At 43.2% G+C, this 26,180-nt stretch overlaps 1 protein-coding gene across 2 annotated transcripts in view; it reads left to right on the top strand.

Moving 5' to 3' along the window:
• Window positions 1–26,180, top strand: part of LOC117455114 (tenascin-like) — a 65,082-nt gene that overhangs the window by 22,403 nt on the left and 16,499 nt on the right. The window contains exons 7-12 of one of the 2 annotated variants that reach the window (XM_034094484.1): window positions 11,958–12,111; window positions 13,417–13,686; window positions 14,708–17,803; window positions 20,191–20,313; window positions 21,682–21,825; window positions 22,610–22,729. In XM_034094484.1, the coding sequence (XP_033950375.1) occupies window positions 11,958–12,111; window positions 13,417–13,686; window positions 14,708–17,803; window positions 20,191–20,313; window positions 21,682–21,825; window positions 22,610–22,729 (3,907 nt within the window). The remainder of the gene's footprint in view (window positions 1–11,957; window positions 12,112–13,416; window positions 13,687–14,707; window positions 17,804–20,190; window positions 20,314–21,681; window positions 21,826–22,609; window positions 22,730–26,180) is intronic. The other variant, XM_034094485.1, reaches the window with a different exon arrangement.

Here is a 26,180-nt window from a genome sequence, read left to right on the forward strand (position 1 = left end):
AGTTAATATTGTAACTCTGTTTTGGCTTCTATCTTATGAGGTGAGGAAGCTCCACCTAACCTCATGTGGTTAAGAAAAGTTAAATTTGCTTCCAAAATGGAGCGACTGTAGATTCAACAAGTACCCGTATCCATAAAGCACACTTTAGTTCAGTTTAGCCCCGAGCCTGTTTTTCAGGCCTCAGGATCAAAAATGACATTCCCAGAACAAATGACTATAACTTCACTTCTAAAAGGAATACATTAATAATCTTTTTTCTCAAAGCAATGATAAACCTGTGAGTTGGATGTAGAACATTCAGAATCAATATAGATTTTTTTTATTTTAAAAATAAATTCAGATTGAACATAACAAAAAAAATTAAATTATAGTGTCCGTCCAAAAGAAATAAACTTTACTTATAGTGAAAACCACCCTTGAGTGATGGGATGGTAGACTAAATGCTTTAGGAATCCAAACTATAGCATATAATAAGTATCAAGATTGATGCAATACAAGTGATATTTGACCTTTTTAGAGAGATTTAGCAAAAGGAAACACTTCTGGGGTCATTTGGGTGGATTTGTCATATCTCTGGCCCCCTCTGTCGATTTTGATGATTGACATCCCTTTTTAACCGTTAGAGCCAGTGGCGAGCCGTCAGGGCCCTCTAGGCCCTCTGTTTACCAACATAACTTTATTTTATTTTATTTAAAATAATATTTCCAAAGAAATAAATCCTTCGAATCTGCCTGTTCAGTTTCTGTTGGAATGTGAAGGGTTAAATGCCGTCTCTGCGAGTTCTGTGAAGACGGGAGAGCTTGTTGGTCCCTCTCTCCATTCACAGAGGGCCCGCTATAGTAACTCAACGAGAGAGTAATGTCAAGTGACAGTACAATTGACCAATCATATCTTCCCTCTAAATGGGCAGGCTTTCTTTTCGCGGACTTTATGACAAGTTCCGCCTGGTGTGAGGTCTATGCAAGTGGTGCAGTGACGCGTCCTAAAACCCGGAAGTAAGCTGCGCTCGGATTCCCTCGACAGAAAGCAACGGGTTTTCTCCATAGAATTTTGGAAAATAGCTCGAAATAAGGTCTGTGGAAAACAAACCTGTTAGATAAATGCACGTTTTGTTCAGCCGGATAATATCCACATGTCTACCCTACTTTTATTATTTTCGAATCATAAATCTAAACGATAGATTTATGATCGATAGATTTATAATTAGCATAAGTTCGTTCATGATGGCTCACTTCAGTGATAGTGAGGACATCGTTGCGAAATTATTAACCGAGTCATGAACTATGACTAGTCAAGCTACCTCTTTCCAGTAGAGTTATTTTTGTTTTGTTACTGCACTATCTGCACTCAATTTGTTTACATGGTTATTTTGTGGTGGACTACTGATACGCTTTATTTTGTTTTGATCCAATGCTGCACAACTGAACTGATCCAATGCTGCTGTGAACAAAAGAAGCTATATCCATGTTAGATAGAATGGATAGTTGGGTACTGTCATTTAAATAAAAAAATAACCTTAAGGGACAACTTGAATGCTTTTTTCCTTTTTTTTCCCTCTTAATGCATTGCATAAAGATCGGATCGGGAAAAATCGGTATCGGCAGATTGTCAAAATCAAATGATCGGAATCGGATCGGGAGCAAAAAAAGGTGATCGGGACATCCCTAATTCTAGTATACCTCAACAATGGAAATATGATCAGTAGAAATTGCCATGACATGGGACCTTTAAGGCTAATCAAAATGACAAGGCTTAAGGCCCGGACACACCAGGCCGATTATCGGCGTCGGTGGGCGCCAGGCCGACGATGAGTGTCGACACGCCCTACTCAGATTGGTGTGTCGCAGTGCATGAGAAGCGAAACGGAAGTGAGGGACCCAAACAAACTATTAAGAAGCCAAATCTGAGATTTCATTTAACTCCAGCTCTCGACACAGGTTCGGGAAAGCCCCATGAGCTTCTCGTTGTAGAGGGAAAATGGAACGAACACGCTATTTGTTGTTTGTTTATATCACGCAGTCTGTTCTTCTTCTCTCGGTTATCGCGCAGTCTGTCTTCCGGTTGTTGCTTCTTTTGAATGACGAATACACACTACCGCCGCCTGCTGGTAAGGAGAGTTATTGCCACTCACGTATGCGCAGTTCGTACGTGCTTCTTGACTATCGGCTGAAGTCTTTGCGGTGTGTTCCAGTGCGACACGTGGCCAAAACGCAGAGACGCGGGGCGACGCAACAGTCGGGGTCCATCTGTGTCAGTTCTTTGTTGTCAGATTGGTGTGTCTGGGCCTTAAGGCTGTAATGCTAACTAACGTGCTAGCTACTAGCTAGGTAGCTAACTTGATCCAGCCACTCCTGGTCCTTTCATCAGACGGGAAGCGAAAGAACGAGCAAGACCCATTGTTGCTATGATTACAACCTGGTACAAAGCACACAGGCATCTTGGTAAAGTTATCTTATTTTGGCTATCTCTAGTGGAGGAAAACAAGTATGACATCAGTAAACAGCAAAAGGTAAGACATTTCTCCCGTGTTTTCTCCGTAAAGCTACGTTGTGTGATGTCTGAGTTTGCTTCCCTTGTCGCGACTTTTGATCGCTCATGATGATACTTATATGTCTAGAATCTGTGGAATCTCAGCTTGCTAGCTGATATCTTGTTTGTGCAGATCCGATAAGTAATAAGAGTATTGTACCGTGAGTTCTGTGCTAAGTGCGTTAGCATTTTTCCGCTCAGGGCTAAAAGAAGCTTGGTATTACCAGGGTTTCCCACACATAGACTATACTTGGGCGGGCCGCCCAGGTATATTAACGGCCGCCCAAGTATATTTCGCGACCCATTTAGGTTTTTTTTTTTTTTATTCGTCCGTGACCACGACGCCATCTGCGATCGATTAACTTGTGGACAATGATCCCTCGCTCTCTTGCTCTGATCTCGCCTCCTTCTGGCCTGTTAAGTGGCCTGCCTCACACAGGGTGACTGGCTGTCCACATGATGTGGCCTGCCGACATGGCCACTGTCATACAGATCATAAATCAAAGCCCTTGATTGGTCTCTGTGTGTCATTCAAGCTCGGGATAACCTCAGCTCAGGTGAGGTAAAGGACTCTCTGAGTGTTTAGAAAGTTAACTTAGTCTAAGTTCTCAGTGGGTCTCAAACGGTGTGGTCACCATTTATGTAAACACATATTTCCATTTGAGAGGGTAGTGATTGGTCTAATGCAGTGGTTCCCAACCTGTAAGGCAATACATGATTGTCACTAAAGCCTTGTCTCTACATTACAATAAAATATAAAAAATAATTGATTAATTAATTTTAATAAAAATTGAAGTTAGTATTAAAGGCATAAAAAGAAAGAAATGTATAATTTTTATTTGGGGGGGCTCTTGGGAAAAAAGGTTGGGAACCCCTGGTCTAATGGATAGTGAGGTGGGCTGAAGATCGGAAGGCTGTGAGTTCAAATCCCGCCAGGAACACCACCACTAGTGTGTCCTTGAGTAAGGCACTTAGCCCTTAGTTACTCCAGGGAGAATGTCCCTGTAATCGGTCATTATAAGTCGCTTTGGATAAAAGCGTCAGCTAAATGAATGATGTGATTAGTAAAATATGCATGAATAAATAAATAAAAAGTTAACTAGGTGAAAAAAGGTAAGATACACTTTTAAAACTTGTTGAGAGAAAACTAGTCTTTGCTGCTACCTCAAAGAGGAGCAGGGGGAGAGGAGGGAGACAGGAGAGGCTGATTCAGGAGCACAGACACACTCACAACTATAAATGAACCAAAAATAAATTAACAAGTTTCAGTGTTTTTTTTATATTGGAAAAGGTATGTTATTGGTTATGGCCATGATTTTATGATTATTGAAATGTATACAGTTCTGTTTAATATAGGTGTTTCCATAGATCTAGTCTCTTTATTTTCCACTCAAAATGCACCAGATTGATGCATTTAACTTAAAGGTCACCTATTATGCAATATACTCTTTTTCACATCTTTTACACATAAATATATCTCTGTGTAAAGAGACTATAAAGTTATATCCATCTGTATAAAAACCTTTCTGAAAATGAGCTGATCAGATGTTGGCCACTTTGTGATGTCACAATGTTTTGGGTTTTGTAACCATTAGCCAATAATCAATGACTGCCGCACTTCCTGGGAGCTTGGTGCACCAATCCGTGTTGCAAATATTTGTAGTGGTGTTACGTTCCCTTGTAGAGCTAGGGGTACCAAGGGAAGTAGCGACACACCAGACAGCCGGACGAGAGAAAAAGGAGAGGAAACGGAATGCCGAAGGAGTATAAGTGAGGTTTTAATGCGTCAATAAGTAAGGCGGCTCACCAGCCAAAGTACAACACAAACGTACAACAAACAACACAACTATGCTGGGTCTCACACAGAGACAGGCTGCACACATGCAGCCAGACGAGAAGGAGAGAAAGAAGCGCCTCACTGCCGTCCTCCTCCGGTCCTATATGGAAGTCCTGATTGTTAATTCGGATCACCTGGGGGGAGGCTGCACCTGGGGACAATCAGAGGGAGAGAGAGGAAAACACACACACACGACCACACACACACACTACGGCACGTAACACTTCCCCCCATAAAACACACCTTATACTGCTCACCAGCAGCCAACACCGGAGCAACACATGGAACACACACAACACACACACCACTCACTGAACACAGATCCACATCGCTCTGAGCTAGGTCCACACCAACCGCTTCAGAGACGGAAACACCCACACCACTGTCACAGACGGATGCAGAACTCAACTGCAACTCACCACTCTGTCGCATCGCAACCGGGTGCCGGTCTTTTGGCTTTTCCAGAGCCGCTGCCACCTGCTCCTTCCGAGCTACACACTCTGCCTCTAGATGACCAGGATCAAGACAAAAGAAACACTCTTTTTCTTGGGTCCTGGAAGAGAGACAGAATGAGCCTGTGTGGCACGCCTGTTACGAGCTTTCCGGAAACCAACACGATGAGGAGAATCGCTCTGAGCCAAAACACCACTGTGTGATAGCTCAAGCCCTTCCTCATCCGCCATAGTGGTGGGTTGCTTTCACTTCCAAGCTGCACAGTCTGCTATCATGTGACCTGGGTCAAGACAAAAATAACACGCTCTGTCTATCCTGGGACCTAACAATGGAACACTGGCACAGGGAACATCATTATCAGGAGCTCTCCGATAAGTGTCCCGCTGAGGAGGGTCCCGCTGAGGAGGGTCCTGCTGAAACAAAACGCTCCTGTGTATCAGCGCACTCTCATCTGCCAGAGTGGCAGCCTGCTGAAGGGTAGTCACTCTCTGCTCATTCAAGTAGACTACCGTACGCTCCGGTACACAGTTTTTGAACTCCTCCAACAGCATCAGCTCACATACTGAAGCTATGTCATCCGCTGTACATGCTCTACACCATCTGTCAAAGAGGACTTTCTTCTCCCTCGCGAAGTCCACGTATGTTTGGCCAGAAGCTTTCTTCATGCCGCGGAAACGCTGCCTGTAGGCCTCAGGCACCAGCTCATATGCCCTGAGAATAGCACCTTTCACCTTGTCATACTCCAAACTATCCTCAACAGAAAGAGAAGAGCAAGCCTCCTGAGCCTTGCCGACTAGCTTGCACTGTACAAGTATGGCCCACACGTCTTCTGGCCAGCGCAGGGCAGCAGCAATGCGCTCAAATGCACCAAAGAACATCTCCACTTCCGACTCCAGAAAGACAGGGACCAGCTGAATGTTGCTACCAGCATCAAAAGCAGCAGCAGAACCTGAAGGTGTAACGGCAGAATCACCCACCACAGCTGCTTGGAGCTCTAGCTTACGCATCCGGACAGCAGTGTCTGCCTCCAACTTCCTGATCTCCAGCTCCCTCCTGAGCTGAAACTCTCGCTCACGCTCACGCTCCTCCCTCTCACACTGGAGACGAGCCATACGCACTTTTACCCTGGCATCTAATTTAGACCCCATAGCAACGGCTACTTACAAATATTATTATTTATTTACAAACTTCCCCAGATCCTGCCTACCAAACTTTACCTACCTATCTTCTGGAGCGTGCCGGGCTCGAGGCGACTTTAAAGGCAACCATCAGCGGCCGAAACCCTGAATCGACTGCCCCCAACAGGGAATGAATCCCCACCCAGGATTACCCCGAAAATAAAAAATGAGTGCCTGAAGGAAGGACTGATTCAGTCCAGCTAGACACTCCCCTGTCTAAACTGAGGAAGCTGTTCAACAGTAAATCATTTCACAGCCAATTCTACACCTATATACACTACTGCTCACCACCACACACAATATCAACACTAACCAACAACCAAATACTCACTCTTTGTCTCAAAGATTGGACGAGCCCCCATGTTACGTTCCCTTGTAGAGCTAGGGGTACCAAGGGAAGTAGCGACACACCAGACAGCCGGACGAGAGAAAAAGGAGAGGAAACGGAATGCCGAAGGAGTTTAAGTGAGGTTTTAATGCGTCAATAAGTAAGGCGGCTCACCAGCCAAAGTACAACACAAACGTACAACAAACAACACAACTATGCTGGGTCTCACACAGAGACAGGCTGCACACATGCAGCCAGACGAGAAGGAGAGAAAGAAGGCCCTCACTGCCGTCCTCCTCCGGTCCTATATGGAAGTCCTGATTGTTAATTCGGATCACCTGGGGGGAGGCTGCACCTGGGGACAATCAGAGGGAGAGAGAGGAAAACACACACACACGACCACACACACACTACGGCACGTAACAGTGGCCAAACGGTGGAACTACAACTACCATGTTAGTAAAGTGGAGTCATTGAAGTCGATTGCATGCTGTAATTGCCACGTGAGGCTGACCATGATCATCAATTATGCTTTTAAATACAGACTCCTGCATTTTCTTTGCATGCATTTTGTGCATTAACCATCATGTATACTTTAGCCCCATATAAACCTCTGCTTCACATGTCCATTGGTCTTTCCTCAAACATGTGTGTGATCAATCAGCAGTTTTTAAAGTCGAAAATGACTAATTGCGTCAGCATTTGTGAGAGTCGTGTTAAGGAGAGAGAATGGCCCGGCGAACACAGAAAACACTCAACTTCACTTTCTAAATCACTCCGAATAAAACTGTCCCTGACATGAAGAGAAACCAAATCACTGCTTTAGATGACCACACACACACACACACACACACACGCACACACACACACACACACAAACAAACCCATGTACACGCTTGGAAGAATTGCTTCACCGCACATGTCCTGGCTTTTTCTCAAACAAACTCACTCAGACGCAGCTACGCACGCACGCACGCACGCACGCACGCACGCACACACACACACACACACACACACACACACAGTTACATCGATAGCCTCAACAATACAGACCAGTGATCTCCCCGTGGTGACATAATCGAGGGATTAAGCCTTAGTAATGACTCTGACAGGTTTGGACCAGGCTAACAACACCAGGAATTATCCAGAGCCGCCCGCAGTTAGAGAGACAAGACATGATGGATGGAGGTGGGAGGTGATGGAGAGATTCCTGAGGAGCTCTGCAACAGGGAATACAAAAACGATTTCCTTAACAAACCCGTAGAGAGGGGGGATAATCCACACTGCATTCCAGGGGGGGGGGGGCTGAGAAGGAAGTGACAAAGGAAATAATAGTGCTGTAACTGAATACATTGTAAATTGTACTCGGGCATTGCACAGGAATTAAAAGTAGTCATATTGACATACCAACAGCAGAAAGATCAATAGAGTATCGAGAGTAAAAGGTAAGGGAAAGTCAAAGAAAAGTCCCGTAAAGTTGGGTAAAGAAAAGAGAAGCTAAAGAAACTGTGAAACTGGGAGCTCTCTGTGAAGTTAGTGAACTTGTTTCCCGACTGGCTGGACGAGGACAGAAGACAAGAGAACAAAGAGGAGAGACAGATGAAAGTCAGACGGTTGAAAGTGATCAGAATGAAAGCAGAAGAGCAGTCAGTGAATGAAAGGAGCACTGGGAGGCGTAGAGGAAAATATGCAGATGTGGGATGCTTGTTGCTACGGAAACCTGTAAACACTGTCAAAAACATGGCGACTGCCAGGGGGATGACATCAGCAGTGGCCCACAGCTGTGACACAGAGAGATTGGGGGTGGGCAAGGATGTATACCAGACGAGCAGATAAACAGCAGCATGTCACAACAACAACACAGATTAGTCTTTATGATTATGGTGGAAATCACGTTTTATGTTCAAGTGGTTTATGAATCACGTTTAATCAGATGCATAATCGTTGTTTTCAGTCCAGATGATTCCTAACAATGGATGTTCACTTCTCAATCTGCAGACGTACACCAGTCACAGGCTCAGTATTTCAGGAGCTGCAAACAATTATTATGTATTGTTTATTTTTGAGGATAATGCCTTAATCGTTTGCACTTAAAATGTTCAGAAATGTTTCCAACAGAGGTTTCCAGAGCCAATGCTGGCATCTTAAAATGACTGGTTTGTTTATAATTCAGATTCATTTAGTTTGTGATCTTGTTAAACAAAAAAGATGGAGAGCATTTTGCTTTAAACGATCATTTATCACTATCCAAATATGCTGAATCATGTTGGTCGACAAATCATTCATCTTTTCTTTATTCTGTTATTCTAATCATCTAACTATATCATTTAACAATTACTTTGAATTATTTCAGTAAAATGTCAGGATTATAGTACAATGTTCTTTTTATTATATTTATTTACAACTGTTACACAATAAAAGCAAAAGGAACAGTGGGTACTGTAATTTAATAAAGAAACTACAACATAAATATAACTCGGTCAATCATCAATAATTAAAGGGGCACATCACCTCTTTTCACCCTCTGTCTGAAACCATGGCCGGAACACATGGATTTTAGCCTTTACAGGCCATTTACATGCACTAAAACCTATAGAACACACTACAGGAGAGGGACAACTCCAAAAAGCATAATAGGGCCTCTTGAAGCTTCTATCCTCTATGCCAGGGGTTCCCAAACTTTGCCATGCCATATAGCATTATCCTCTGGCGGGACCCCCCTGTTGCAATTTTTTAGTCTAACCCTTTTTAAATGATGTGTACAAGTGCCTCGCGATGGAGCATGCAGTGCGTTGCCACTACATTTGGGGCCTTCTCCCTGAGCAAAGCTGTCACTCCGCTTCCTTTGCCTGTCATAGCCCCACTGCCCCATCTGAGCACACACCCACACAACGAGACCAGTCAAGTCCATTTGAGATGATGTACTCATCTAAAACTTGGAACATGTCTCTTCATGTGGTCCTACCTTCCAGTGCTTTGCAAAATAATATTTCCTCAACAAAGTTGTCTTCTGAAATAAATCTGATGTATGCAAGCAATTCTGCGACATTTGCTACATCCGTGCTCTCATCCAGCTGCAGAGCGAAACATTCACTAGCTCTCACTTACTCCAAAAGCTGAGCAGATACTCAGTTTCACTCTCAGTAGCGGCAGCTCGATTCTGATTGGCTTGAATCGTGTGATTCAAAAACAAAAAATATTAAAAGATTGGCATCAAAGGACACATAGATTGATAGATATACAGTTATTAATAACATCTAAAAAAATAATAATATGTAACTTTAAAAAAATAAAAAAAATCCCGTTTCCCTCAAACTTTGCGTGAACCCCCTGGCGCCCCCTGGCGGCCCCCGGGGGGTCGGGGCCCCCACTTTGAAAAACACTGCTCTATGCTACTCCAGTTAGACCTCATTGTGTCCAGAATGACCTTTTATGATGTCACCCTCATTCATATGGACAGGGATGACAGCTGATCCGGCACGACCTCTGAGGCTCCATAGCAACCAGCTGTGGTGCGTTTACTGTACAACACGGTATCCATTCATTAAAAAACACCAGCGCCGTCCTCACAGTTTATAAACTGGTGAGTAAGCTTTTAAATGATGGGAAGTTTCCGGCTTTCAAACAAATAAAGGGAATAATAAAAAGAACGTTGTGCACCATGAACGGGAATGACAAATTGGGAATAAATGAAAACACCGAACACAGTCACGATAGAGTCTGTAATGACAGACTGGCAAGAATTATTTATAATTTCTCTGTCATGTATTTAGTTTTCTAATCAGATTTTTAAGAACTAATATGTTTGAAAGTCTTTGAATAATAATAATATATATTTGCATAATAATCTCCCCTTAGCATTTTTGCAAAAATACTTATTTGTTTCCTTGCAGAGTTACCTTAGCTATGATGATACCGGACGCTACATACAGCAGCTGGTTAGCTTAGATTAGCTTAGCATCATCAGGAAACAGGATAAAACTGCTACCCCTGCTCTAAGCGAAATAGAAGTCAATCAACCAATTCTTCCAAAACTCAATTCATTACATGGATATGTGTGTCGAAAGCAGAGATATTTGGAATATCTGGCATCGACGGATGAAAAATAGTGTTTTGGTAACACGGAGTGTTTTGGTAACACTTTAAAGACTTTGTTATGGAAGCAAAGCAGGGGAGGGGGTGTGTACAGCCTCCTGAGGGTCCGATTGTGGATGTCATGCGAGCAAAATATGGTGAAGAAAGTCTGTCTAAATTAAATCATATTTTAGACTGCACTGTAACTTTTATCCATGTATTTTTCCTTAATGTTTATTTTATTAGCACTGTAACTTTTATCCATGTACTTTTTCTTGTAATGTTTAATTGAACTATTCATATTTTAGACTGCACTGTAACTTTTATCCATGTATTTTTCCTTAATGTTTATTTTATTAGCTTTTCTTTTTTAATGCTTAATGTCTTTCATTTCTTTTTTGTAAAGCACTTTGAATTACCCTGCGTCGAAAAGTGCTATATAAATAAACTTGCCTTGCCTTGCCTTGCCTTGCCTTGCCTTGCCTTGCCTTGCCTTGTTGTAATCTGCACGAAGAAAGTGTAACGACAAGTAAAAAAAACATTCTACAAACAAGCTCAATGAAATAGCTGGAGTCAGCTGCTACACTGCAAAAAAGGAATTTTAAGAAAGAAAAAAAACTTGTTTTCGTCTAAAAAGTCAAATGATCTTGTTAAGAATTATTTGCTTAAGAAAAGTATTCTTACTTTGAGAAAATACATCTTACTTTTTCTTATTACAAAAAAAATGCTATCTTATATTGAGCTAGACCATTAACAAGTTACAGCATTGGTTTGCATGGAACAGATTTATTTTTTCTTATTTTAAGAAATAAACCATCAAGCAACTTCTCAATTTAAGAATCTGATGAAATGACACCAATTTTACATTTCATATATATCTATTCATTGCCGAGAGCTGTCTATTCACTTCTCACATTGCCATTGAGACCACTGCGGTGTGGTACAACACACACACACCAAAAATACAAGTAGAAGTATTGCACGGCACTCATTGATCAACATTGAAAACAGTTTAAAATGACCACGCAATGTTGTTAAATGTGTTCATGTTTGAATGAAAAAAAGTCTAAATATAAGAATGTTTCTGATGTCTTAATTGAAGACAAATGCAATTATATAGAGGTGTGTGGCGCAGTGGACTAGTGCGTTGGTTCAAACCCCACTGCAGTCAGCATGTCGTTGTGTCCCTGAGACACTTCACCCCAAAGTGCTCCTGTGGAGATTGCCCACAGTATTGAGTATGTGAGTCGCTTTGGATAAAAGCGTCTAACAAGTGACATGTAATGGCTATAGAATCTGAGCTCTGTCGGCAGAGTTAGCAACGTTAGCACAGATATCTGCTCTGTCACCTCCATGTCTGCTCCTCACATCAGAGGTCAGAGCCCTGTACAGGCATCCCTGCCCTGATTCCATGAAAGAATAAAAGAATGACGAGTATTTGATCCTGCTTTGTCTTGTGCTGGACCACCACATGTCAGTCTTACCAGTAGTCAGTGGACCTCAAAGGATGATCCATGCAGATTTAAACCGGCTGTGTTTTGTTTCTTTTGTCTTACAGAAGGAGAGTGAGCAGCAGATCAGTGTGCAGGTGGGGGGCAGCCTGACCTCCTTCACCCAGACGGGCCTGGCAGCCGGTCAGGAGTACACCGTCAGCATGAGCGGAGTGATGGAGGGCAGGAGGGGGGCCGAAAGCACGGCGCAGTTCATGACCCGTGAGCTTTCTACACTTATTCGTCCTTTATTACTATATATCAAAATCCCATTACTTTTCAACACAAAGCAAAGCTGTGGATATCCAAATAACAGGGCTTGGAATGGAAGTCCTGTTTGCACATAGCAATAAGCAATACGTTGTATCTTGTAGTCCATTGAATAATGTCTTGAAATGATCCTGTCATTTTACTTAATTGGCTGATCTGCATAAATAATTGTGAGCATTAAAGTAGTGTAGCATGACTTAAAGATACTCTTCTTCATCTCAAGGAAATTAGAAGACATTATTCTAAATACATGATATTGATAAGCAGTTCAAGATGAAGGCTTCAGCCTCAATACAAAACAAATTGGTTTCAGTATGTGTTGTGATTTTACATTCATCAAATATGGCAGATGCTGGAATCATGAATGTATTGCAGTTGACAGTGATGCTTTAAAATGTAAAACCAGACAGTTTAGTCACGTTTCTGGTAAAGAAAAACAAAAAGAGATGCTTACAAAAAGATTGGTCTCATGAGTGGCTCATATTGCCAAACTGGCAGAGAGAGTTTAAACATTTCCCTCTCACTGCCCTTCCTGGGAAAGGTGTCATCTGTGGCAGCTCTCGAGGTGTTAGTGTTAGTTTAGGAAAGTTAAGAGCAGGAAATGTTCTGATCCAAGTCTGCTGGGTAAATTAAATAGTGCACAGGTGGATGTGTGTGTGCCTGCTTTTCTATATGGATTCACTTAAAGGCAATAGGCGCATTCACACTGCGGTACTTTCCCCACAAAGGTTCATGCGAACTTAGTTCATGATCGCGTTCACACCAAAAAGAGCCGGTACTAAAATGAGTTCATGCGAACCTTTTTACCCCCTCGAAAGTCCCTGCTAGAGAGCAGGGACTTTCGAGCGGCTCTTTTGTGAGAAAAGATCTATATTCCTGATTGGCTGGGCGGATTGCAAACCACGCCCCGTAAAACTCCCAAAAAGTTTTGTGAAGCCGCCATTTTATTATCCTCGCATTAGCATTATTAGCATTAGCATTAGCCCAGCGCAGAAACGCAGAGAGACTAACTTATGGCAACACAAAATAAAACATGGGAGCGGTGGAGATGAGGAGGTGTCGGCGTTCTGGCGATTTACTCGGAAGGCTTCAGTAGAAGCTGCTGGGACTCCCAGCAGCTTCTACTGAAGCCTTCTCCAACTCCGGGGACTTCCGGCCGGGGACTTTGTGGGAAAAGTACCGCAGTGTGAATGCGCCTAATATGATGAAATGAGGCTCAAGATGTGTCTTTCTATTCTTACTTGTCTTCATCTTCAGTCATCTCCGGTCCTACTAATCTCAGAGTCGTCAAGACAACCTCCACTACTGCAGTGGTCCAATGGGAGCATTCGCAGGGTGAGATTGACAGGTACCGTTTGACCGTCACGCCCAGCGACGGAGAAGGAAGGAGTGAAGAGTTGACCATCCCACCTGGTCAAGACTCTGCCCACATTGAGCAGCTGGAGGCGGGGCGTTTGTATGACATCATACTCGAAGCTGAGAAGGGCACGAGTCGGAGCAAACCAGCAACCACTCAGGTCACCCCGGGTGAGTACCAAAAAAAAAATAGATCTGAACGCTTTGGTTTAAAGTTTGATTTAAGACAGCTTAGGTCCTCTTTCCAGAAAGAGGTTTATTTTAATGCTCCAAGGATAACGTATTTCAGATCGCTGAAACCTTGTACTCACTAGGGAAACAAAAGTGGATTGTAACACTGTTGGATATAGCCAAAAGTAAAGCACACTTTTCTCTTATTGTTTTAAGAAAAGCCATGGTAGCACTTTTAGAAAACTATTGCGCTGTTTTGAAAATCTATATTTGTGTTTTTAAAGATTAGCGTGAGGAACTTAAGGGCTAAAGCCACATACAGGAAGTTTAAAGTGTAATGTTCTTTTTTTGGCTTTCTTATGTGAGGAAAAATATGAATAATGTCAAAAAACACCAGACATATATTTAAAGTGTTAAACTTGGTCTTGATGTCTTTTTAAGATCCCCAAAACCGGCTACTTTCCTGTGTACTTCGACCTTGCTTGAACTCATTGTGAGCAAGTCAACTGTTTCTCTTCCAGATGTGAACAGGTGAAAACAGACGTGGTTCAGCTTATTTAAACTTTATGTGTCCAGACACCTCGTTATTCAACATAACACATAATTGAAAGCACACTCTGGAGGAGCGACAGTAAAAGTTAATGAAGCAGGTGCAGCCTCAACTCTCCACCGCTAAGATAATGAGTTTCAGAAGAACACTATCTGTAAAATGCTCCTTTTTTCTGATTTCTTCCAGGATATGTCCCTCTCTCCAGTGGCACAGGCACCACGTCGAATACATCTGTCCAAATTAACATTATTTATATTTCAATGTTTTCCTTGCAGGTTCTACATGGATCGCACTGCCCTGAAATGTTTGCATAATAACTGACAATGACTTGCAATAAGGATTTCCATAAAATCATCGTAATGCATATTAAAACTACTTTTCTTCCTTTATTAGACTTCTGGAATATTAATAACAGCAGCATAGGATGTCTCTAACACTGAATCCAGATGCTAACTCCCTTTACATCCGTAGGGAAGACATTACTAAGGGTTTCCATGGCAGCTTTGACCATGCGAGTTACACAAGCACCTGGACAAGATGTTGGAGACGGTCACCATGAGGTCAACCCTTTGCCTGAGGTTAAAGCCTTTGACCAACAGAAGAGCAGAGAGGATGGAAGTGAGGCTGGCTCTTTACTAGACAGAGCTTTCGATGGGTCTAACAGCGACCATCCAACCTCTGTGACTGCAAGAACTAAACCTCTGCTCAACAGGAAGAAGGCAATAAATGGCACCAGACCATTATTGTACAGAAGGCCAAATGTCTCAGGCCCTTTCCGTTTCAACACAACCAGAGTTGTGCCTGGATGGAGAAAGGATCCTTTGAAAAAAAACCTTGTTGGTCGGAAGATGAAAGCACCAATAGTACCCACAAAACCTAAACCAGATGTCCCCACTATAGGAGAAAGGACAGAGGCAGAGCTGAGTGTAGAGAAATCAAGCACTGAGAGGAAGGATGACAAGTATGCAGCTATGATGTCTGGGAGTCATTCACATACAAACAGACAAAGTAGCTCCGAGGAACCAACTGCTGCCGTCGGCTCCGAAGAGCAACCAGATGTTGGCATGGCTGGCAAAGGAACTGACACTGCGTTAGTGTCTCCAGAGCCAACTGGGATTGTTCAAAGCCAAGAGAAGAAATGTCTGAACAAAGTCAAGGTGACACACGTTAGATTACCCCATCAGGGCAGAGGCAGCCGGTTTAGAGAGGACGGAACAATGCTGGAAGGAAAGACAGCGGTTTCAGATCAAAGTTCCCTTGAAACAGACAGAAGGTCTGCAGAGACAAGCATTGCTTATTCACAAGATCCTTTAAGTAAACTTCTGACTGACACTTTTGATAGTTTGAATATCACAACGTTTTCTGTTCACCTGTCCAAATCAGCAGACCGCTGTGCTCATGCACAATCAGTGAGGAAGCGGATTATAAGTGGACTGAAGCCATTGTTGTCATCATCACATTTACATTCTTTGACCTCTAAATCATTATCACGATCTTCATCATCATCATCATCATCATCAGATAAATCGTCATCATCACCATCATCCCGATCCTCTTTAGCTCCATCTTCCTCAACAGCAGCACCATCATCATCATCATCACTAACATTGTTAATCTCATCGTCACCCTCTTCCTTACCTTTACCATCTCCATCACAACCATCATTATCGCTTCCTCCTTCATCGTCCTCCCTTTCCAGCTCCGGTACAGGTTCAGTTGGAAGCAAAGCACGACATGTTGATGACAGAAGAATTGTTGCTGACGTTACATCCCCTGAAGACAGAAAACCATCACCTTCAGGAAAAGGTGTCGTACGTCGCCGACTCCCAAAGTTTGGATTGCTCCAGAACAAAACCCGCCCAATTATGAGAGTTCCTCCCCGTTCCCTTCCTCATTTGAACGTCATACCTAGGAGAGAGTCAGAAACCAGACATGAATCAACAAGTGAAATATCATCGTCACTTTCTTCATCTCCTTCAGGGGAACCGTCCTCATTTGAGGAAACTGCACCAGCGAGGGATACCAGTGGAGACAAAAATGGATCAAATACACATGCATCCTACAGAGACGAACACAACCAGAAAAAGGTGCCAACAGAAAGAGAACAAATCCCACTTCGCCGTATTCCTCCAAAGGGGGGATACATGCGACGTCCACACTTTGGATCTCTACAGAACCGGACTCGTCCGAATTTGAGGCGGCTGCCTCCCCCCTCTCGACCTTTAACGTCTGCACCAGAAACCAGGAGAGAGCAGGTGTCCTCCACTAAATTCCCAGCCACCCCATCACCTCTTGTTTCCAAAGAATCATATCCAGCTGAAGGTACAGGGCCAGTTGAAGAGGACATTGAACAAAAAGGTCTGACAATTATTTCCCATGAGTTCAATCAGACCCTCAGAAGAAGTGGACTGCCTTCCTCCCATCGCCAACCCACCAAAATTGGTCACTTACGTCAGCCACAACTGAATGGTGGACGTTTCCAAAACATAACCCGCACAAACCTGAGACCACTCCAACATCCACATAGAGGTTCCATGTCTAAGCCTTTCCCAACCAGGAAGATAAATGGACGCGTAACTGTTGGAGGTCGAATTAGACCATTAGGAGAAAAAGATACTGAAGGGTCAAATCAAGGTACACACATTGATGGCCATGACACAACCGTCAGAACACAGATCAAGACATTAAAAGGGGGTGAAAATGCTCCAATCCAAACAACCATATTTAGGGAAGAAGAAACAAGCCCCCCAGATTCAAATTCTGACACTGGTGCAAAGAAAGAGAGAGTCAATACTGGCATACATATTAGCGATACAAGTGGAGGAAAACCAGCAATCACACAAGCTTCCTCCGATTCACGACATGCAGCCCCAGAACCAGGCGCACTGCCAAAGGGACAGCCACCAACACGGAGAGTGACAGCACCGCATCACACCCCGATAAGACACTACAACAGTGGAAGCATAAGGAAAGACGACAAAATAAATAATTCTGGGAAAATGTTGTTCAACGGTCAACCTGACCAGACACGAAGTGTTGATCCTAGACAATCCATGAGATCAGATGCTTCTTCTTCTGGAGCTGTGAGGGAACCTCTGGACTATGTGGGAGTGACGAACCAGACTTCAAGTGGATTTTCGCTCATATGGGACTCCCCAGAAGAGAAGTACAAACACTTTGTTGTGACAAGTAAAGATGTTGGTAAGGATGAAGCACCAAAGCCGGAGAGCACTAACAAGGATTCGGAAGACGACTCGGAGAAAGAGTTTGACAATAAAGAGGAAGAAGCAAAGTATGAACAAACTAATATATCAGAATCAGAAAATGGAAGAAGTAAAGATGGAAATAGAGTACCTGAAAGTGATTCTACCCCAGATCCACAGAACAGAAGCCGCACAGGACCCAAGCCTGTTACAGGAAGTATCACCTCCTTCAAAAAGGTTCTTCCTGGTTCATCTCGCTTCTTCCAGTTTGAGGATCTGCCTCCTCAGACCGAGTACACAGTGACCTTGCTTGGAAAGGGTCCCGGCCTTCTGTCCAGACTGCACAAGCTTGTCATCAGCACAGGTACAAGCTATTGTGACAGTAGAGCAACTTTGTTTATTACTGCACAATAATACAACACTACCGTCAATGTTCAAGTCCTCTGCAGACAACTCTTTTCTTCACCTTCAAACTCAAGACTCTTCGCTCACCCATCCTAAATCTTTACTGTGCCAAACATCTTGGGCTGATTCAAACACAAATGTATTTGTCAACTCCTTGTCCCTTGTGTCAAGTATGCCTGGACATGTTGTGCTTCCTCCATGTTGGTTTCAAGAGCTCATTCCTGTGGTGCTCTTGAAAACTGTAAGCTTGGGTTGTTCGGTTTCATGGCACGTATTTGTTCCTAAAGGAATGTTCCCCCCTGTATATGGTGATTTGCATATCAATTATTTATCCTGTGTTCGTGCCCACTGTTAACAATAATCCAAAACTCTTAACAAATGTAAGTAAAAGCTAATGCAAGAGGAGGCGTCACGATGAGTCATTGATATCCAAATGATCGCTTTGGGGGTGAAATATTGCTTTATATTCACTGGTTTGGTCTTGATGTTACCTGTTGTGTGTGTTCAGTGTTCATGTTGTGTTTGTGCACACATTCATCCGCTTCATGAATATATGCAGACATACATTATAATACCTCAGATATGCACTGACAGTGTGTCACAATGTCAGCTTACACAACATGTGTTCATTGTAGCTCGCTTGGGAATGATCAGTTCTATAACTGGATCTCTCGTAACACTTTTGCTGAAAATAAATTAATCCTACATTTAGTTTCCATCCACACATTGATCAGATTGGATGCAAATATCAAGCAATTTACTAGTTGTACTTCTACATAACAATACATCAAAGCAAGAAGCAAACTGGACCCTGTTTTTAGCGCGTCTAAACTTCACAAAACCTTAATATACTCAGTTCTGGAATGCAATAGAAACCTGTACTACAAGTTGTAGGTCCTTTACTTTAGGATGTGCTTCCGGTTCCACTACTCCACTACAGTTCAGAGATAAATATTGTAATGTTTACTTAAGTGATAGTGAGCATACTTAACAATTTGAAACATATTGAAAATAAGATGTCAAATAAGTAAAGCTGAAATATTCAATTTTTTGGAGAAACGATGAATTGTATACTGCTAAATTCAGTTATCTTTGACTTAACTTTTCATGCAAAAGCTTTAGAAATGTGTATTTTTGCTGCTTTTTCTTTTTAAATATATCTTTTTTTAATTTGAAAGGTTTTTTACTTTTCCTGCATTCAATACTAGTTTGAATACTTTAGTACATTTTTCTGATTATAATTACATTACACTACTTCTAACATGTGTTATTTTGACAGTGTGGTAAAGTAAACGATATGAAGACTTTCAGACCGACTCTACTTTTTTGCAACTCACCCATAGTGTACAACTAATCAGTTAAAGAATTGTTGGCAAAAAACACAAAAATGGCAGAACACTGAGAACAAAAGGTGTTTTTTAAACTGAGTCGACATCAAATGAGAGTTGAACAGTAACACCATAACGCTTCATTCACTGCTGCTCTGGTTTTCTCTTATTCAGGGTAAGCTAACAGCCATCTTCTCTGACACCATCACCTCTCACCAGGGTAAGACCGGCTGGTCTCTACGTGGGCTCTGTCTTTCATCCCAGTGCTAATCCCATCAGCTACAATAATTGAAAGAACATATCAAATGTGGATATAGAAAGACCGTAGGATTCACATTTACCTTTACCTGATCAGACGGTATTATGAAGACGAGTTTAGAATGTATTTGTATTAAAGGTTGCACAATAAATGAAGGGATTCTAGGACGCATGAAAAACTGTGTTCGGTTTTTCAGAGTTTCTACTGAAAAAATCCTTCACTCTCTTGTGAGGTTGAGAATCCATCCCAAAACGTTTAAATCTTCTCACTGTGTCGAATTAATATCTAAATGTATTGTTTTCCTTCATCCTATAGAGCTTTACTTCCTTTGTTTTGACATCCTTCACTCCTACAATGCTTTTATTTTCAGGTTTGAGCGGCCAGCTAACTATTTATATCATTCTTTCCTTCGCTGCTGTCCAGGATCCATCCCCTGCCTTTGTATTATTAATGACTGTTTGTCGGTATATGATCTGTATACTGTATATATGTTTGCACTGTACATATATACACAGGAACTCATCAGCACTAATAGCAAATGGGTGGATGAGAAATAATACTGTACACTGTCTTGTGTCATCATGTCTGTCACTATCTGTCCAAAGTATTGTTTTTACCTTCTTCACTACTTTGCTTTTATTTTACCTTCTTTTTATCCTATTTCGTCACTTTGTTCTTTTACTTTTTCCTCTGCTTCACTTCAATCTTCCCTCCCGAGCTTTCCTCCACCTCTCTCATGGTTTCTTTGACACCGTTCAGGCCCGGAGCCTCCGAAAGACCTCGTCTTCAGTGAGGTGACAGATAACTCTCTGACGGTGTCCTGGACCAAACCCAAGAGTCCCATCAGTGGATTCAAGGTCACCTACACCAGCCTAAAGGACGGTGAGAACTGACATCCATGATTTATTAACCCTTAGATGCCCTTAGAGGGACTGGACCCCACACTCTTCCATACGTGGGTCAAAAAGGACCCGTATGTGTTTTTATGCCATTTCTGTAATTTTGGTTAAGAAAAATCACTTGTATTATATTTTGGTTCACACTAGAAATATTTTATATTTAATTTTTCACTATTTATAATTTTAGACATTGTTTTTACATTTTGAAAAAAAAACGAAATTCCATAGGAAATGCATGCGGGTCATTTTTGACCCACTTATGGAAGCTTGGGGTAGTAATACAAAAACTACAATTTCTTAAAATGTATACAATTTAAATTTAATATTTGAATGGCATGATACCCAAAACATATTTTTTGAGGAATAGCTGGAATATGAAATGATAGATTTTTTTAATTACAAAGATACTTCAAGAATACCACCTCACCGGGTCAACAAAGACCCACTTACTGAGGGTTAAAGAGGCTCTATTGGCGTGTCCCTCTCCTGTAGTGTTCTGCAGGTTGTAGTGCATGTAGATGGTCTGCTAAGTCTAAAATCCCTGTGTTCCCTCCAGAGAGAGTTTCCTTCCCACACACTTCCCCCCTGCCTGAAACGCCCCCCTTTGTTTACTTCCGTAACATAGTGACATCACAATGTAACACTCGGCCAGCTAACCAATCAGAGCAGACTGGGCTCTGGTTTCAGACAGAGGGTGAAAAGAGGTGCTGCAGCACAGGCAGTGTGAGAAAAATAAAGAGAAACATATACAAATATGATCCTGAAAATTAGCATCATTTCTATCTCAATGTCTTGATATCGGATTTCGTTTGTCAATTACTTTCTGCAAAGTTTACTATAACCTACTTGTTCTGCTTACTAAAGTATCAAAGCGTTTATTACAGTACCGATTTTTGTTTTTGATCCTGCTTTAAATAGTTGTTCAACAACTCCCAACTTGTTTTGGTACTTTTTACTTTTTAGTTGATTTCTGTGACAAGATATTTTTTAGAAGTAACAGAAATGTCAGTCCTGTTATTGTAATAATATTTAAGATCAACTGTTTTAATCAGGCAACCCTCTAAATTCTACAAACTATGCAATTAGATTCTGCATTGTAATGTGTGGGGGTGAATATGAGTATTATAATATTTGTCAAGCCTTTGCTATTTGCCGTTTAATAGAAATCCAAAATGTTAACATACTTAGCTCTCATTGGTTCAACCACAATTGTTATGAGTAATAATTGATGACAGGGAGGCAAAGCATATTTCTGATTTCAACATTAGTGATTACTGATTCAGACTTGCAGATTATTGTCAGTATGCAGCTTAACACACACGTTTCTGCTCTCCTTTGTGTGTCTCTGCAGGTGAGCCGATGTCAGTGTCCATCGACAGAGGCAACTCCACCCTCGGCCTATCACAGCTCTCCCCTGGTTCTTCTTACGAGGTCAGCGTGGTCTCCATCCTCGGGCTGGACGAGAGCGACCCCATCACAGACTTTTTCATGACATGTAAGTCCTTCAGATTTCAGGGGAGCTGGTGCTGAATGCAATAAGGATAACCTGGAAGTGAGTTAGCATGTTAGGCAACCTCAGGGACCCCCGGTGGTGAGATGCCTGAAATAAGATCTGTGGTTGGCACACATTTAAGACATTATCGCTCTTTCTCTATGACATCAATGTGTCAGTGATACCCTTCCTAAGCTTCTATCTGTCGTACAAAAAAGGAGCCCTTTGTTTAAGCAAATATGTTGTCAATGCACCGCTCTGATGGAATAGAATGAATATTGAGCAGTCTGTGTTTATTTTAATCAAATAACTAATCTTCGGAAATATCCCTATACGATTCATTCCAGACCCTATTTCTTTAAAACAGGAATTTTAAGTTGTTGTTTTTTTTTTTTACGCAAAAGATTCCTGCTTTTCTTTTGAATAAACGTTTACCTCGAGAAAAAATAAAGACCAAAAAGCTAAACACAATGGCTCCTCTTGTTCCTCTACATGTCTGCAGCAGGTGCAGGGTCTGGAAACCATCGGGGCATTCCTCCCTCAGAGGAGGGTCCTGGATGTGTTCACAGCTCTGTTATGTCAAAGCACTGATGTGGAACTGTTGACAAACCAAAGTCCATCTGTCTCGCAGTGTAAATCCTCCTTCTGCTCTCTTTAGGATTTGCTCTATCGTCATTTAGATGTTTCTTTTTTATATGTTGTTCCCTTTGAAGTGTTCCGTTTTTAGCATTTTGGTGCAATTAAAGATCAAATATAATAAATGATCACACCTTTATCTCTCTCTCAGTGCCTGACCCGCCTACAGACCTCCGGGCCGTGAACGTCACCGACACCAAGGCCTTGTTGCTGTGGCAACCAGCGTTGGCTGCTGTGGATAAATACACCATTGTTTACGGCTCTGGGACAGGTGAGCGGTGTCCTCAGAAGAACCCCAACTTCATGTTTCTGGGCTAAATGAAACCTTCATTAAGTAGAAAAGCATTATAATAATAATAATAATAATAATAATAATACACTTTATTTGTATAGCACCTTTCATGCACAAAGCAGTGCTTTACAGGAAACATAACAACAATATTAAAGTAATATTAAAATGAATGCAGAACAAGATGAAACATCTACAGTGATAATATGTTAAAATAACAATTAAAAAAACTAAATACATTTTTTAAAATAAAAGCTAAACAGAAACAAAATGCAGTCAAACATGGACAATGGTAGGGTACTAGTGACAAATGAAAGTGAACCCAAATTAAAAGCCATATTAAAAAGATTAAACATTTCAAGGGGGTCTGCTGTTCTAAGATGCACAGGGAGGCTGTCCCATCGTTCAGGGCCGTACAAACAGAGCACAGCCTCCCCAGATCTCTTCTGTGATACTCTTGGAATTTCTAAAAGCAGGGCACTGGAGGATCTAAGGGCTCTTGTTGGATACTAAAAAACATAAAAAGAAAGGCAGTCGCTGAGGTAAGACGGTGCTAGGTGATGTAAAGCTGTGTAGGTTAATAAAAGGACTTTAGCATCGATTCAGGTAACCAGTGGAGTGATGCCAGCAGAGGAAATGTGTTCTCTTTTTGTGGAGCTAGTTACATTTTGGACTAGTTGTAGTTTCCGTAAGGGTTTTTTAGGCAGGTCAGTAAAAAGAGAATTACAGTAATCCAAGCGACTTGTGATAAAAGCATTAACATCCTAATCTTGCAGATACATGCTATATGCAGATGATTCTTCATTTCAGAATATTGTCTCTCATGTTTTATTATTAATATATTTAAGTGTATTACTTTAGCTCATGACCGAAAGAACGAGATCGCGGATACAAGCGGCCGAGATGGGTTTCCTCCGCCGGGTGGCTGGTGTCTCCCTTAGAGATAAGGTGAGAAGTTCGGTCATCAGGGAGGGACTCGGAGTTGAGCCGCTCCTCCTTCGCGTCGAAAGAAGCCAGTTGAGGTGGTTCGGGCACCTAGTTAGGATGCCACCTGGGCGCCTCCCTAGGGAGGTGTTCCAGGCACGTCCAGCTGGGAAGAGACCAAGGGGTAGACCTAGGACCAGGTGGAGGGATTATATCTCTTCGCTGGCCTGGGAGCGCCTTGGGATCCCCCAGTCAGAGCTGGTTGATGTCGCCAGGGAAAAGAAAGTTTGGGGCTCTCTGCTGGAACTGCTACCCCCGCGACCCGACCACGGATAAGCGGGAGAAGATGGACTTTAGCTCAAACATCGGGCTTATTTTTTATTTATTTACATACCTTATATAATACTTTAGAAACATCAAACAGAAAAAAAGTTTTATTTATATTATACTTTGGAAATATTAAGTAGAAATAAAATACAGTAATACAACATGATAATACTAACAAATCAATAAATATTTACAATGCATCTTTTTCTTTTTTTAAATGGCCGAAATTCGTAACAATATATTCTCTTTGATATGCAATATGGAGTTTTACAATAGGGAGAATATACAAAATATTCAATATACAGATATATTCAGAAACATTCAGATGCGAGGACATTAATAAAAAACAAGACAAAATAGTTTGGTACACATGGTACGTGTGCCGGAGACGATAGGTTGGGACGTGGTACGTGTGCCGGAGACGATAGGTTGGGACGTGGTACGTGTGCCGGAGACGATAGGTTGGGACGTGGTACGTGTGCCGGAGACAATAGGTTGGGACGTGGTACGTGTGCCGGAGACGATAGGTTGGGACGTGGTACGTGTGCCGGAGACAATAGGTTGGGACGTGGTACGTGTGCCGGAGACAATAGGTTGGGACGTGGTACGTGTGCCGGAGACAATAGGTTGGGACGTGGTACGTGTGCCGGAGACAGTAGGTTGGGACGTGGTACGTGTGCCGGAGACAATAGGTTGGGACGTGGTACGTGTGCCGGAGACAATAGGTTGGGACGTGGTACGTGTGCCGGAGACAATAGGTTGGGACGTGGTACGTGTGCCGGAGACAGTAGGTTGGGACGTGGTACGTGTGCCGGAGACGATAGGTTGGGACGTGGTACGTGTGCCGGAGACAATAGGTTGGGACGTGGTACGTGTGCCGGAGACAGTAGGTTGGGACGTGGTACGTGTGCCGGAGACGATAGGTTGGGACGTGGTACGTGTGCCGGAGACAGTAGGTTGGGACGTGGTACGTGTGCCGGAGACGATAGGTTGGGACGTGGTACGTGTGCCGGAGACGATAGGTTGGGACGTGGTACGTGTGCCGGAGACAATAGGTTGGGACGTGGTACGTGTGCCGGAGACAGTAGGTTGGGACGTGGTACGTGTGCCGGAGACGATAGGTTGGGACGTGGTACGTGTGCCGGAGACGATAGGTTGGGACGTGGTACGTGTGCCGGAGACGATAGGTTGGGACGTGGTACGTGTGCCGGAGACGATAGGTTGGAACGTGGTACGTGTGCCGAAGACGATAGGTTGGGACGTGGTACGTGTGCCGAAGACGATAGGTTGGGACGTGGTACGTGTGCCGGAGACGATAGGTTGGAACGTGGTACGTGTGCCGAAGACGATAGGTTGGGACGTGGTACGTGTGCCGAAGACGATAGGTTGGGACGTGGTACGTGTGCCGGAGACGGTAGGTTGGGACGTGGTACGTGTGCCGGAGACGATAGGTTGGGACGTGGTACGTGTGCCGAAGACGATAGGTTGGGACGTGGTACGTGTGCCGAAGACGATAGGTTGGGACGTGGTACGTGTGCCGGAGACAGTAGGTTGGGACGTGGTACGTGTGCCGGAGACGATAGGTTGGGACGTGGTACGTGTGCCGAAGACGATAGGTTGGGACGTGGTACGTGTGCCGAAGACGATAGGTTGGGACGTGGTACGTGTGCCGGAGACGATAGGTTGGGACGTGGTACGTGTGCCGGAGACGATAGGTTGGAACGTGGTACGTGTGCCGAAGACGATAGGTTGGGACGTGGTACGTGTGCCGAAGACGATAGGTTGGGACGTGGTACGTGTGCCGGAGACAGTAGGTTGGGACGTGGTACGTGTGCCGGAGACGATAGGTTGGGACGTGGTACGTGTGCCGGAGACAGTAGGTTGGGACGTGGTACGTGTGCCGGAGACGATAGGTTGGGACGTGGTACGTGTGCCGGAGACGATAGGTTGGGACGTGGTACGTGTGCCGGAGACGATAGGTTGGGACGTGGTACGTGTGCCGGAGACGATAGGTTGGGACGTGGTACGTGTGCCGGAGACGATAGGTTGGGACGTGGTACGTGTGCCGGAGACGATAGGTTGGGACGTGGTACGTGTGCCGAAGACGATAGGTTGGGACGTGGTACGTGTGCCGGAGACGATAGGTTGGGACGTGGTACGTGTGCCGGAGACGATAGGTTGG

Source organism: Pseudochaenichthys georgianus, chromosome 11 (assembly GCF_902827115.2).
Source record: "Pseudochaenichthys georgianus chromosome 11, fPseGeo1.2, whole genome shotgun sequence".
Lineage (NCBI taxonomy): Eukaryota > Metazoa > Chordata > Actinopteri > Perciformes > Channichthyidae > Pseudochaenichthys > Pseudochaenichthys georgianus.